We start from the raw sequence: 14,571 nt of genomic DNA, 5'->3' as shown, positions 1-14,571 counted from the left end.
TGGCGGCCACGTGAGTGCTTCACCTCGGAGCCATCAGGTCCACAATTGTGAGGGTTGAGCCCATTGTTGCAGCCACGTGTCCATCTGTCTCATCGGGGCCTTCCTCTTTGCCACTGCCTTGACCAAATGGGGGGGTGGGTGGCTTTCTGCTCCCGTGAAGGGTGACAGTCTCTGAAACGCCCGGGGCAGCGCTACCCCGTCCTGCCGGGTTGCTGTGAGTCAGCCTGGACTCGTGGCAGCAGCATCACGTCCACGCTGAGCGATGTCCACAGTCTCTGACGTCCACAGAGGCGAAGTCTCTAAGGAGCCTCTGGGGTGGAACTCCATCCAGCGCAGTCTGGTCTGTCTGGAAGATTCTGGAAACCTGTGGGGCAGCTCTGCTCTGTCTCTAGCATCGCTGAGTCAGCACAGGCTTGAGGACACCTGGTGTCTGAGGGCCGGGGACGGGGAAGCCTTGGGAATGGGTGGTGGTGACCGTTGTCCAGCCTGGAAATGAGAGGACAACGGGAGCTGCTTGTTGCTGCACTTGACCCAGAGAGAAGCTTACAAGAAACCGCAGGCACTGAGCTCACAGCTCAGGTCCAGCCTCCTGGGCAGCACGGCTGAGGCCACCTTCATCGCCCCAAGACTCCGCTCCATCTCATCTTTGGACCCCCAGTGCCCAGCTGGCATCAGGTCAAGGCAGACCCAGTTGACGTCGAGGCGAGGGCTGACCCGGCCCCTCGGAGCAGCTCCTGGGGTGTTCCGGGCACTCTGGGTGTGAATTGAGGAGGTAACTATGCCGCCCTTGGGGGGGTCTGCAAGTGCTCTGGGCACATAGAGGCTGTCCGGTGTTGGCCCCCGAGGCCCAGGTAAGCCAGAGCCCATGTTTATCAGGCAGAACGCATCCATCCAGGCCTGCCAACCAGGTGCCGAGCACGTCAGGGAAATGTTTTCTGTGGGCGGCCGGTGCTGAGCTAGCCAGACCAGGGCCAGGACCCGCTGGCAGGGCTCGGGGCTGGCCAGGCAGTAACAGGTGTGGGACCTTGTTTTGGAAACTGGGAAGCCACTGGAGGTGCCCGTTACGTCTCACCCGGTAACTGGCTGGCTTGCGTCAAGAAAGCACCATGTGGGATTCACTGAGGGTGTCCCTGGCAGGCCCCGATGTCAGGTCCAGGGAAGGTCAGCCGGCATCCCAGGCAGCACAGCAGGGATGGGGCAAGGCTGCTGCCGGCTCTCGTGTCCCTCACATTATCGGCCGCTTCACCTTGACATCCCCGCACAGACCAGAAACCAGGCACCAGGCTGGGTGGTCAAGCTGCCTTTTCCCCAGTCTTGGGGGAGGTGGGGGGAGGAGTGACCGCGTCCAGGCCAAAATCGGGGAACTCTGGAAGTCAAATCCAGCAGCCACGGGCCATGTCCTCGCCACTTTGTTGGCCGGTGGCAGAGAGAGCGAGGCCCCGGGCAGCAGGAGGGGGTGTGTGCAGGTGAGGAAGGAGATGGAGGATGCGGGTTTGAAGCATTGGCCTCTTGGTGGGCAGCAGAGCGCTTCAGCCACTTGGCCACCAGGGCTCCTGCGGGTTTTCAAAAAGGCCCTGGACTTGAAACCCGCAGCCTCCCCCCCAGGGCTCCTGAGGACACTGGGCAGTCCCTGCTGGCCTGAGCCTGAGGCTGCTCCCTCAAACCACCCCCCAGCTCCAGCTCTCCTGACCCTCCCGCAGTCCCATCAGGGTGCAAGGAGTGGGGTGCAGGAGGCTGCGACCCTGAGGTTGCTGCCCTCCCCCTCCGCCCCCCTCCGCCATCGGGTCCGCAGGGCTTCCATGGGCCGAATGGCTCACAGCCTGTACATCAGATTGTATTCTGGGACTTCTATAAGTGGACTCATCCTCTCCTCTTCCCTCCAGCCCCCGCCCCCGCTCCCCTGGGGCAGCTGGAGCCCAGATCCCCGACTCCCACCTCTAGGTCCCCCACGCCCCTGCCCCAGTCTTTGCATTCACCTCTCCCCCTCGTCGACCCCGTCTGTCCCCGAAGGTCAGCTGCGAGTAAGGCTGTCTTCCGACCAGGGGGCCTGGACCCCCGGTATGACAGGGAGGAGGAGCCAGTTCAGGGACACACAGTGGGCCCGCAGGGGCTTTCTGGGAATGGCCATGTGTGGATGTGAGCTCAGGGAGCCTGGTACCTGTGGCCTCCTGAGACTCAGCGGGGCTGGCTGGGGAAGGACAGTCAGGTAGAAATGGGGTGCTGATGTTTCTTTGCAGGGCGGGTATGGGGACCTGGTCTTGGAAAGGCAGGTACCCCCACCTCAACAAATGGGGGCTTGAGGGGTTGGCAAGTGCTTACAGGCATCTGCCACCGGTCACCTGTCCTAGGCCTGCCGCCCCGTAAGAACAGGGGAATGGTGGACTCTGGCCCCAGCACACACACACACACACACACACACACACACACACCCGCCCCCCCTAATTCTGACAGCAGCAGGAGGCTCTCAGGGACCAGAAGACAGACAGACCCTGCGCTCTGGCACCCCCTGCTGGTCCAGGGCCGCACCCTCTAACCCAGACCCCACCCTGGGTCAGGCTCCCACCCCAGGTCAGGGACCCCTCACTGGATCAGAGATCCCATCCCAAGTCAGGGACCCCACACTGGGTCAGGCCCCCACTCTAGGTCAGAGACCTGACCTCAAGTCAGGGACCCTACCCCAAGTCAGGGCCCCCATCCAGGATCAGGGATCCCACCCCAGGTCATGGACCCTACCTCAAGTCAGGGCCCCCACCCAGGGTCAGGGGAAACCCCAGGTCTCCCCCAGGGACCCTGCCTCTTCCATTCTTTTGGCAGCCAAGTCCCACCCCCTGGCCACACTTGATAATGTCCCCTGTCGACATGGAAGGTCCCGGAGCTCTCCTGCATAGAGGCTCAGGTGAGCCCAGCCCAGGTCAGACTCTGCTCAGGACACACCCAGTGGACTCACAGCCACCCTGAAGGCCGGGGAGCACTGCTCCTGGGGGTTTCCCAGGTTACAGCACCTCACAGGAGCAGAAAGCCTCATCTTTCCCCCTCAGAGTGTCCGGTGGGTTCGATCTGCTGACCATGCCCCAGTTCCTATCTCCCCACCCCTAGGAAGGGGAGGAGCACCTACCGGGGTCCCCTGGCACCTCTGGGGGTGTTGCTCCCATTCTAGAGACCGGGAAGCGAGACTCCAGCCATCAGGAAACATATTTGCACACAGGTTTGGGTCCCCCAGAGACCATCCCCCATGGGAGGCAATGCTACACACATCACAGATGCGCTCATTCAACACCAACATCACAATGTGAGCTACAGTGCTCCCACCCGGCTCACTTCTCCCTTCCCCAGAGCACTGTGCCCGCCCTTCACCCTGTCCACGCAGCCCTGTGGGCGTCCTCATCCCCAAGGGGCTCAGCTGGGCTCCTTTGAGTTTTTAGAACAAATGGAAGTCTGCCCTCAGAGAACCTGCATGGAACAAGATTCCTCGGTGAGTTGCTCTGCACGCACTGCTGCTGTTGGTTGTTGGTTGGTGTTTCGGCTTTTGTGCGGTTTCCTGTGTCTGCAGACTGGCAGGCACCTGAGAGCTGACAGCCGGGAGGAAGAAGGGGTGTCTGGGGTTGACTGTGGTGACTCAGGCTGAGCGCCTCCGACTGGTGGGATGGAACTACCGCAGTGTCTGAGACGTGCTTTGTGCATCTGTGAGATTGTCGAAAGCAAACAAACTCATTGTAAAATAAGTACACGGTTAAAGCCCCCGGGCCTTTGTCCCAACAGCTCAGTTTCCCATTTTGTTAAAGAGTCTTCCTTCAAAGAAAATTAATTCATTCATGTTAAAATAAATAAATTGATGAATGAATGAATAAACAGGTCCTCCTTCGGAGCTGTCCTGCGTCCTTGGGACAGCCTGCCAAGATGATCCCTTTGGAGTGCTCCCCCCAGTGGCCCCTCTGCCTTGAATGAGGGGGGGTGGGTGGCCTTGTTTGAAAGGCCCCCCCCCCCCCCCCCCTGGTGAAATGAGTGGGGCCTGACCTGGAGAGCTTGTCTGAGGCAGAGACATGCTTAACCACATGTATCGGGAACAAAGGGAGCACGCATGGGCTGCAGGCCCCCCAGTGCTGCTTTGTGACGGAGCCCCCCATGTCTCTGGGGGCACTGGGCTGACAGATTCCACATCAACATCCTGGAGGTGGGGACCCCCTCCGGTCTCCTTAAAACTCTGCCTTTCTGCTTCGACTGGATCCGCCGACTTAGAACCTGAATGGCTTCCACGAGACCCCGTGATGAGCCCAAACCCACGGCCCACACTTTCTCCGGCCTGTGCAGGTAGGGTGGGGGGTGTCTCGGGGGAGGGGGGCGGGGGTCTGGCTATGTAGCCTTGAATTGCAACCTGTGTTCCCAAGTCCCTGCCCCTCCTACCATGGCCTTTGTAAGGCGTTGTAACTGAGCACTTCAAACGAGGGTGGTGTTTCTGCCCTCTGGTTGGCAGCCCCCACCCAGGTGACCCAAACTGCTCAACCTACTGTGCCACCAGACTCACTGGAGAGAAAGCTGGAGCAGGGGAAAATATGGATGTCACACTGCTAGTTCACAAGAAGAGTAGCCACAGTCCCTTTCTCATGGGCAGGCGACTGTCCAGGAGGGCAGGTGTCCCCATTGTGGACGTGGGGAATCTGAGCCTTCCTACCCAATAGGGTCCCCGCTGCCCACACACCTGTCACCAGATACACTGCAGCCACGAGGCCCAGCTGTGAACAGGATCCAGACTGTCTACCAGGACAGTGGCAGATCCAGATGTAACCAGACAGGGGAATAAGCTAGCATGTGGCTGGCGCAGACAAGGAGCCTGAGTTAGTTTATTGTGCCAACCTGACTGATAAACACATGTGGGGTTAATTGAAGGACGGAGGGATAAATGGCTCGCCTTCTGAGTTCTCGGGTCCCTTGCTTTGTGATGGTCGCACCAGGGTGCAGCTGCCTTAGCAGTTCCCAGCTTCAGCTTGCAAGGCTGACTTCCTGCAAGACACCCTGAGGAGAAGCCGCATGGACCTATCCCGATGCAGCCCTGGGTGCTGGAGCAGCTGTGTGGAGACCCCTGCCAGAGCTGAGATGTTTACACGTTCACTGACTCAGCTTTCCTCCTGCAGTCAGCATCATTGCGTCCGTTTTGTGAGATGGAGGACTTTGTGGATTGGTGCTGGACATATGGGTTAATGGGTGAATATTGGACTGTGGGCTTGGGCAGCACTGGGTTGGGATGTTTTCTTGATGCGCACTTACCAACTCTCTCTTATACATGAGTTTCTGTGGATGTGTTTCTCCAAAGTACCCAGACTAATACATTATGGTACCTTGGGAGTGGGGTATTGGAGAAACAAATCATAAGATGGAGAGTAGATGTTTGTTTGACCTCTCCCTCATGGAAGTTTTCCTTCTTTGTCTAGCCAGAGGTCAGATAAAGCCACACTATTTACTCGGTTGCTTTTCTGGGGAAAATATGGGAAGTGGGAAAATAGAGAGTTTGTAAGTCCACTTGCTTCAGTCATTAAAATTTGATCTTTAAATGGGTTTAGGCCATAGCTATAAAAAGCTTTGAAAATATATGCCCCACCCAGTGCTTTGGAGTTCTCAGGACCCAGTAGTCTTTGTCAGCAGCTGGAAAAAATCTGGAACCATGAAGAAAACTCCTCTCTGGGACGGAATGTTAAAGGGAGCCTGTGAGCAGGCTGAAATGCTTGCTAGGTGACCACCTGGATCTACTTGTTGAGTGGACGTGGGAGAAATGCAGCAATAAAGAGACAGGTTTGGCCACTGACACCTGTGGACTTGGTTTACAGAGAAAAAAAAAAGAAGATGAGAGCGGGTTGACTGGTCTAAGGTTCATGACCTAACCTGAGGGGGCTAGGCTTGTTGAGTATTGGTGAGAGCCCATGGTCTAAAGGCAAGGCGACCAATGGGCACCTTGTGGAGGCTGAGTGAGGCAGCCCACAGTGAGTTGACCAGAACCCGACCAGCTGGAGACTTTTGAGCCTGTGAACTGGTGCATATTGTTGCTGACTTCATGGATGGCCTGTCCGGATTTGACTTTGCTTATGGATGCAGACTTCACAAGGGTCCAACTGGAATGAAGACTCTTCATGTTGAAAAACATGATTGTCTTCTCAGAGAACTGGGTTGATGTAAGTGGGAAGTATATAAATTGGATACCTAAAATTGGGGGAGATAAAGGCATGAAGTGGTTGGCTTACAAACTTTCATAGGTGGGGGCAAAAATTCACAGGATTATAGGGTTAAGGCGTAGGTGTTCCTTAATTGCAATTGTGATGCTAAAGAATTATATACAGGTGCCAGGTTGGTAAGGGGTGGATTGAGTTAGTTTATTGTGCCAACCTGGCCAATAAACACATGTGGGATTAATTGAAGGGTGGAGGGATAAATGGCTCCATGAGCCTCACCTTTCTAGTTCTCAGGTCTCTTGCTTTGTGATGGTCGCACCAGGGTGCAGCTGCCTTAGCCAGTTCCCTGCTTCAGCTTGCAAGACTGACTTCCTGCAAGACATCCCCAAGGGGAAGCCACATGGACCTACCCCGATGCAGCCCTGGGTGCTGGAGCACCTGTGTGGAGACCCCTGCCAGCGCTGAGATGTTCACACGTTCACTGACTCAGCTTTCCTCCTGCATCACCATCATTGTGTCTGCTTTGTGAGATAGAGGAGGACTTTGTGGACTGGTGCTGGACATATGGGTTAATGGGTGAATATTGGACTGTGGGCTTGGGCAGCACTGTGTTGGGATGTTTTCTTGATGCACAGTTAACCTTTATATAAAACTCTCTTTTACATGATTTTTTGTAGATTTGTTTCTCTAAAGTACCCAGACTAATACAGAGCCGTGTTTCTTGCTGGCAGGTGATCTCTGAACAAAAGGACTGTGAACAGCGGAGGAGAAGCACAGACAGATCTGAACGTGGCCCCTGGGGCTCAGCAGGAAGCTGGAGCACACTGTTTTTTTCTTCCCGATGATGGCGCGTGGAGAGCAGCCCTGGGGGACGGTGGGCTACCTGCTGGCTGCTAACTGTAAGGTCAGCAGTTCAAAACCACTAGCAGCTCCAGGGGGGGAAAGATGTAGCAGTTACATCATCTCCTGTCAACTTGCAAAGGGGTGGAGTCTAGCCTGTCAATCAGGTCATAGCCAAGGAGGCCTCCGTGTGGTGTGGCCTTCTCCTGAGGATTCTGGGAACTCCTGTCTTCCTCCCTGGAGGGGGCACTCTGTCCATCTTCCTGTTGACAAGATACCTGTAGCTAAGCTGATGGAACCAGAGCCTTGAGGCAGGAGGAGCCACTTGAAGACCCATGTTAGCCCTGAGAAGCTTCCACCATCACTGGATCATTAAGACTTTCCACCCACTGGCCTGTGATCTTCCTGCATTTGGCGTCATTTCATGTGTTGTGTGTCTGAAGAGGAATTTATAGACTGGGATCAGACATATTGGGCAATATCGAAGTTAAGGACTTGATCTGCACTGGGCTGGGATGTGTTTTCGATATACAATTGCTCTTTTATAGAAAGCTCTTTCTAATACACATGAGAGTCTAGGAATTTGTTTCTCTAGTCCATCCAGACTAACCTAACTCCCTTAAAGGGTTAGTCTCAGAAACCCACAAAGACAGTTCCACCCTATCTTGTCCTGTAGAGTGTGAGTCAGAATTTCAGGACTGCCTCCCAGGGAGTGAGTTTTCTTAACCATGAGGAGCGGTCCCTCTTTGAGGTTGTGGTTCGGTACCCACAGCCAGGCTGTTCCCACCGGACTCGAGTCTGAGGAGGGCTGCCCAGAGAGGTTTCTAGGCTGTAATTTGGGTGCGATGGACTGCTGGCCAACCTTTACTGGTGGCTCTGCTCAGCACTGCCCCCTCCGAGCTAGAGCAAGCAGGGCACTCCGTGACCCGCGGGATGGCTCTGGCCACCTTCTGGCGATGGCCAAGTGGTGTTGCAGCAACAGAAACTGATTGCGAGAGCTGTGGAAATGCATACTCAGCCTCGGAGATACCCATTTAAGGTACAGAGAGAAGATTGAGACTCCAGTAAGGGGTGCGCACCCGCCACCCGCCCATACACACTTCCTCTTCTAGGGCATTTTCCTCCAGAAATGCCCACATCTGCTCCAAGCGCGTGTCCGATGGCCAACCATGGTAACAAGCTCGCTGGCACCCAGCATCTAGGGGCTGCCAGAGGGAGCGCAGCGTTCCAGGGGACAGAAGAGGGGTGTTGTCTCCCTGGGACTGGGCAGGGTCTCCGTGAGCCAGTCAAGGCGGGGACACATGGCGCAACACAGCCTATCCGGCTGAGACACACACACCAACGGACACTCCAGGGACTGGTCGGCTCAGAGCTGGGGTTCGGCGGGCCAGGTGCCCAAACTCGTACGTCTTCTTAAACACGACTCATTAAAAAAACATTCCAGAATGGGCGGGGCTCTGAGAACGTCGATCTTCAATGCGTTCAGCTCTTTAGCAGAGGAATCCCAGGCTAAGTTCTGCAGGGAGAACTCAGGCGGCGGGGAGACCGCTGGCTGCGGGGCTGGAGGGCCAGGGGCCCCTACTTCCCCACGGTCAGCCGCTCAGCACCGCCCAGCCCGGAACAAGCAGCTTCCCCACTGCAAAGCCCGCTCGCCGGAAGTGCACCGACGCCTGCGCACACTCGGCGCCTGCGCAGACTCACCGGCTGGGCGGCGAGAGGCGGGCCCAACGTCAGCGTTCTATCGTCCGATGCGTCTCATTGGCTCAGGGGTGACGCGTGGGCCGGACCCACCGCTGATTGGTCGCCGCGCGGGCAGTCGGGATCCGGGGCCAATCGCGGCGCAGCGCGTGAGGCTAGGAGTCGGCGGCCCGGGGGCGCGGCGCGGCGCGGCGTAGCTGCCAGTTCGGATGCCCAGTGCTCAACCATGGCTTCTGAGAAGCCGTTCAGGATGGTCACCTGCACCGCGCCCGTCAACATCGCCGTCATCAAGTACTGTGAGTAGCGAGGAGGTGCGGGCAGGCAGCCCGAGACGCCCCGGCGCCCACCACGGGGGTCGGAATCAGCGCCCACGCGGGGGTCAGCCTGACCACCGCTCACCCTTCAGGGGCTGCGGGTCAGGAGGGCAAAGGTCAGCCAGGCCACCACTCACCGTGCAGAGAAGTGGAGTGAGGTCTGCAGGCATGGTGACAGCTGGGTTGGCGAGCACCATGTCTGTCCACTCACCCCGCAGAGGGTGGGTGTGAGGTAGGGGTCATTGGGTCCACACACCCTGCTCAGGGTCAGAGGTGGGATGGGGTCTGCTATTCACTGACCTTGCAGGCAGGAAGTGGGTGTGGGAATATGGTGGCTGAGAATCTGGTGGTGCTCCTACTGTGAATCACCTTAGCACTGGTGTGTGTGGTGGCCATTGTGAGCCACTGTCCACTGTGTCCCCCAATCATCTCTTCAGCCACACTCTGATCCCCGGCTGGTCCTGTTAGCTTCCCATCTACAGATAAGGAAACTGAGGCCCAGAGCAGTTCCAAGCGTCATGCCCAGGCTGGGGCCAAGGGGGATGTTGGGACATGCCGATTGGGAGTTGTCCTATCACAGCTGGCAGTGCTTGGGATAACTGTCCCCTCCCCCATTCTAGGAGGACAGGTTGGGGAGCATCTTACCCAATACCGCCTGCGCCCACTGGCAAGCTGCCCAGGTCACCTGAGATACCTACCACCCAGGTCCCCAGCTTTTTCTGTTTCCATTTAATTGGGCCTTTTGTTTTGCCCTCACTGGAGGCACACGGGCCTAGGTCCCCTTTACTCAATTCTTGAAAAACTAGTGACAATGTAGCGATGTAACAAAGCAATGTAACAATGGAACATCATAGCAGCCAGGGTCTTTACATTGATACAGACAAGATATAGACATTGGGTCTCTGAACTCCATCGGTGGTACAGTCTGCACTTGACTGCAAGTATCAGCTGTTGTTGGGCCAAGCTCACCTAGCGGTGCTGCAGAAGAAATGCCTGACCACCCATCTCCATCAAGCGTGCAGCCCAGAAGCCCTGTGGGGCACAGTGCACACTGGTCGCCATGAGGGGGAGTGGGATGCCCAGCCTCAGGAGGCCTTAGAAGAAGGCAGTGGACAGGGGGCGGCCGTGGAGGGGGAAAGGCTACAGACAGACCCTGCCTGTGGTTGTCCACCCCAGGGGGAAAGCGCGACAAGGAGCTGATCCTGCCCCTCAACTCGTCCCTGAGCGTCACGCTGCACCAGGACCAGGTGGGCACCGGCCGGGAGCAAGCCAGGTGGTGCTCTGTGAGGGTGGGTAAGGGCTCAGCAGGGACACGGACCTGGCTGACTGCAGAGCTGTCCCCTGTCCACTGAGCGCTCGCCACATACACACGCATACATGCACGCCCTGGAGTTTCAGGTCTAGGCACACACACAAGCTATTGTATACACACCATACACATACCACTGTATATTTACTCATGTGCACACATGCACACGTACACACCCTGGAGTCTAAGGCCTCAGCAGCAAACACACACACACACACACACACACACCCCACATGCCATTGTATACACATCAAGCACTTGCACCACTGTATAAGGTCTTACACACACATATATATATATGTGTACACCCATCAGCACACATACACATGCCATGGTGCACACACATTCCTTAGGGTTTCATTTCCTACACGTGCATGCATGCACACACACGTACATGTGCCCCAGGCAGGGTTTCATCACCTACATACGTGCACACCAGTGCATATACACCCCAGAACCCTGGGGGCATCTGCCCCTCCATAATGGCCACATGCTGTTTGGAACTTTCCCCCTTCAGCATCTCCACTGCCAGCCCAGCCACCCGCCCCCGGGGCTGTTCCTGAGGGGCGTCTTGGCAGAGAGGGGTGCTGGACTGGACTCTGCTCTGGCCCCTGGTGACAACGCTTCCCTTCCAGCTAAGAACCACCACCACTGCCGCCATCAGCAAGGACTTCACGGAGGACCGGCTCTGGCTGAATGGCATGGAGGTGGACGTGGGGCAGCCACGCCTGCAGTCCTGTCTGAGGGAGAGTGAGTCCTGGGGTCACCCCTCCCCTGCTTTCTGGAGCCCGAGGGAGGGTCTGGGCCTAGGTGGGCAGCTCCCTGGTCACTGATACTGGCCCCCTGCAGTCCATCGCCTGGCCCAGAAGCACAGGAGCTCAGATGATGATGGGGACGGGCCGCCTCGCCTCAGCTACAAGGTGCACGTGGCCTCAGAGAACAACTTCCCCACGGCCGCCGGTCTGGCATCCTCCGCTGCGGGCTACGCCTGCCTGGGTGGGTGTGCCCCACCCCAGCCTCTGACCTCCCCATCCCTAGTGTTGCCCCAGTGTACATGCTAGAACCTTCCAGTCCCTTGGTTGCCCAGCTGGGACAGAGACCCACCCCAACTGTGGGGTGGAACTGCAGGGTCTGGGGCTCCAGCAGCACCTGTGTGCTCACTGCCTGGTGGTCCAACCGCAGCAGCACAGTGCCTGCCACCCACCACCTAGCCACCTAGCCACAGTCACGCCAACATCACAGGCCTGGGGGCTGGCGGACCCTTGGGGGCACTGGCACTGAGAAGCAGGGAAGGAGGTGCCATGCATGCCTATGCTCAGACCCCCCCCCCCACACACACACAGACACCTCTGGAGACTCCCCCACCCCCCATCCCCCAGACCACTCAGGTGCCTAGCTGTCACTCCTCAAGACTCTTCAGCCTCGGGTCTCCACAGGTTCAAGGACCCCACACCACTGAGCCCCTAGGCTGGGCTAGGCTGCAGCTGTGTCCCAGTCCAGAGCAGGACTTGGCGGGCAGAGTAGAGTGTGAGGACGGTGGGCAGATGCTCGAGTGGGCAGTAACCGCCAGTTCTTGAAGCTGGTGGCTAGGCCATTCGGGGGTCTCTGTGTGGTGGACTCCCCATGGGGCACAGCCAGGGGGGCCTGGGCACCTGGCCCATGGGGCACAGCAGTGTCTGGGCCTGGTCACCTGGCCCCCGCTTGGCTGTGTCTGAGCCCCGCCTCTGTGCCTGCAGCCTACACACTGGCCCGAGTCTATGGCGTGGAGGCCGAGCTCTCAGAGGTGGCCCGTCGCGGCTCAGGCAGCGCCTGTCGGAGCCTGTACGGTGGCTTTGTGGAGTGGCACATGGGGGAGAGGCCGGATGGCAGAGACAGCGTAGCCCAGCAGGTGGCCCCCGAGTCACACTGGCCAGAGCTCAGGGTCCTTGTCCTCGTGGTGAGTGAGTGAGGCAGTGGTGCCCAGAGCTGCTCCTTGGTGGTTCAGCACAGCCTGGGAGCCTCATGCTGCCCCCACACAGGAGCCCCATGGCAGCAGAGTGGGTGGGTGGGGGCGGGGGAGGATGGGAGCCGCCCAGGCGTGTGCGTGGAGACAGCACAGACATCCTGGGCTGTAGGTGAGCTCCGAGCAGAAGCCAATGGGCAGCACGGTGGGCATGCAGAGCAGCGTGGAGACCAGCGCCCTGCTCCAGGTGAGGGGCTGCGGGCTGGGGCAGAGGGTTGGGGCAGGGGCGGGCGCTGCGGGGCCGGAGAGCAGGATCTCATCAAAGGCGGCCCCGCAGTTCCGGGCTACATCGGTGGTGCCGGCCCGCATGGCAGAGATGATTCGGTGTGTCCGTGAGCGTGACTTCGCCGGGTTTGGGGAGCTGACCATGAAAGACAGCAACCAGTTCCACGCCACCTGCCTGGACACCTTTCCGCCCATCTCCTACCTCAACGACACCTCCTGGGCCATCATGCACCTGGTCCACCGCTTCAATGCCCACCACGGACAGACCAAGGTACCGGGGCTCACAGAGCATACCCTTCCCCTGCGGGCCCGTGGGTTCCATGTGGGAGGCAGGCGGTGCGGTGCGGTGGGCGCGGGCTGAGCAGCGCCGGCATTGCAGGCGGCGTACACATTTGACGCGGGCCCCAATGCAGTGGTCTTCACTCTGGAGGACTCCCTGGAGGACTTGGTGGCAGCCCTGAGGCACTGCTTTCCCCCGGAGTCCAATGGGGACAAGTGAGTGGCAGCCCCAGCACTTCTTGGGGTGGGGTGGGGAGCTCCTGCCAAGCCAAGCACAGGGCATGGATGGCCCCCAGAGGCAGGCTGCATTGGGTGGGGCTGCTATTGACTGTGTGGGGACACCTCTGGGTGGCTGTGGTGCATTTTGGGGTCCCCTAGGGAGGACCACTCCCGTGAGCAGTTACTGGATCTCCTCTGCCCGCTTGGTGAACTGTGTCCTGTGTCCCCGGGATCTCCTCATCTGAGAGTGGGGGCCCCGGGGCCATCCTTCCCCGACGGGGACAACCTGTGGCCCCACCGGGCCTGAGTCCCCTTCCTGTCAGGGAGTCCGGGAAAGCTGCCTGGCCTTGAGTCTCTGCCGCCTGGGGGGTGCCAGCGTGGTGACTGGGAGCTAGGGCCAGAGTGAGCCACTGCCTTTGCCCAGGTTCCTGAAGGGGCTGCCAGTGAGGCCAGTCACACTTTCGGATGAGCTGAAGGCCGCCCTGGCCCTGGACCCGACCCCTGGCCGCATCCGATATGTTATCGCTACAAAGGTGAGGCCGGACGACACCCCTGCACCCTGCATCCCTCGTGAGAAGAACTGGGGGCCTGAGTGCAGTGTGTGGCTGTGGTACGGTCCTGGGGGGGACAGGCTGGGGACAGCAATGAGGGAGGGGCCGCTGACAGGAACCAGGGCCGAGTGCTCCATCTCCGACAGGTGACTGGGTGCTGGACTGTGAGAGAGAGCTGAGGGCCCAGGGTCACCATCAGCTCCCCCTGTCTTGCAGGGCAGTGGGGGCAGGGCCGCTCTGACCTTCTCTCTAACCTGCCCCAAGGAGTCCTACAGCCCCCCAAAGCCATGGAAGCAGGTGGGGTGACCTGACATCATTCTCTGCCCCCAGGCAGGGCCGGGGCCTCAAGTCCTGGACGATCCCGACTGTCATCTCCTGGGCCCTGATGGTCTGCTGAAGCCAGCCGCCGGAAGCCCCTCCCTGGGCTGCCCTCTGCCGTCTTGAGCCAGGGGCCCTCGCAGTGACCGAGCAGGGCAGTGGGCATTGCATTGGTCACTGCACACCGGGCATCATGCTGGGCGACAGACAAGCAGCCCCCTGAGGGATGGGGTGGGGTGGGTGCAAAGACCTGGTGGGGGCTGAGGAGGGCTTGCTGTCCCCATGCTAGGGCTGCCCCTGCAGCACTGGCACAGCCAACTATCACCCTGGTGGTGGGACACAGGGGTCTCAGGAAACCTCCTGGGAGCCCTGCCGAGACTTGGGACCCAGCTTGGTTCTGGTGCAGGCACAGTCCCCAGACCCAGAGGGGCCCCCATGTAGGGGCTTGGGTCCCTGTCCCCCTGCACCAAAGTGGGGGAAGATGCTCTATGGGGCCACTACCTTGTGCCTGTCAGTGAGAATAAACCCAAGGTAGCGATCCCGCCTCTGCTCTCTTCACTAGGATTGGACCCCTGGGAGGCCCCCGGTGGGGGTGGTGAATCCACCACATATACCACCCCCCCACCACATATACACACATACACCCCACACACATACA

The 14,571-nt window shown here is 58.8% G+C and overlaps 1 protein-coding gene across 1 annotated transcript; it reads left to right on the top strand.

Moving 5' to 3' along the window:
- Positions 1-8,886: 8,886 nt before the first annotated feature.
- On the top strand, positions 8,887-14,451 carry MVD (mevalonate diphosphate decarboxylase). The gene is made up of 10 exons (XM_004704741.2): positions 8,887-8,992; positions 10,187-10,257; positions 10,955-11,069; positions 11,169-11,315; positions 12,056-12,255; positions 12,434-12,508; positions 12,599-12,817; positions 12,926-13,041; positions 13,469-13,577; positions 13,926-14,451. The coding sequence occupies exons 1-10, from the start codon at positions 8,923-8,925 to the stop codon at positions 14,037-14,039; spliced, it is 1,236 nt and encodes a 411-aa protein (XP_004704798.1). The 5' UTR covers positions 8,887-8,922; the 3' UTR covers positions 14,040-14,451.
- Positions 14,452-14,571: the final 120 nt, after the last annotated feature.

The sequence above is a fragment of the Echinops telfairi genome, unplaced genomic scaffold (assembly GCF_000313985.2).
Source record: "Echinops telfairi isolate 266 unplaced genomic scaffold, ASM31398v2 ScPeMD7_2291;HRSCAF=2852, whole genome shotgun sequence".
NCBI classification, from domain to species: Eukaryota; Metazoa; Chordata; class Mammalia; order Afrosoricida; family Tenrecidae; genus Echinops; species Echinops telfairi.
This window is presented reverse-complemented; position numbering and strand designations above follow the sequence as displayed.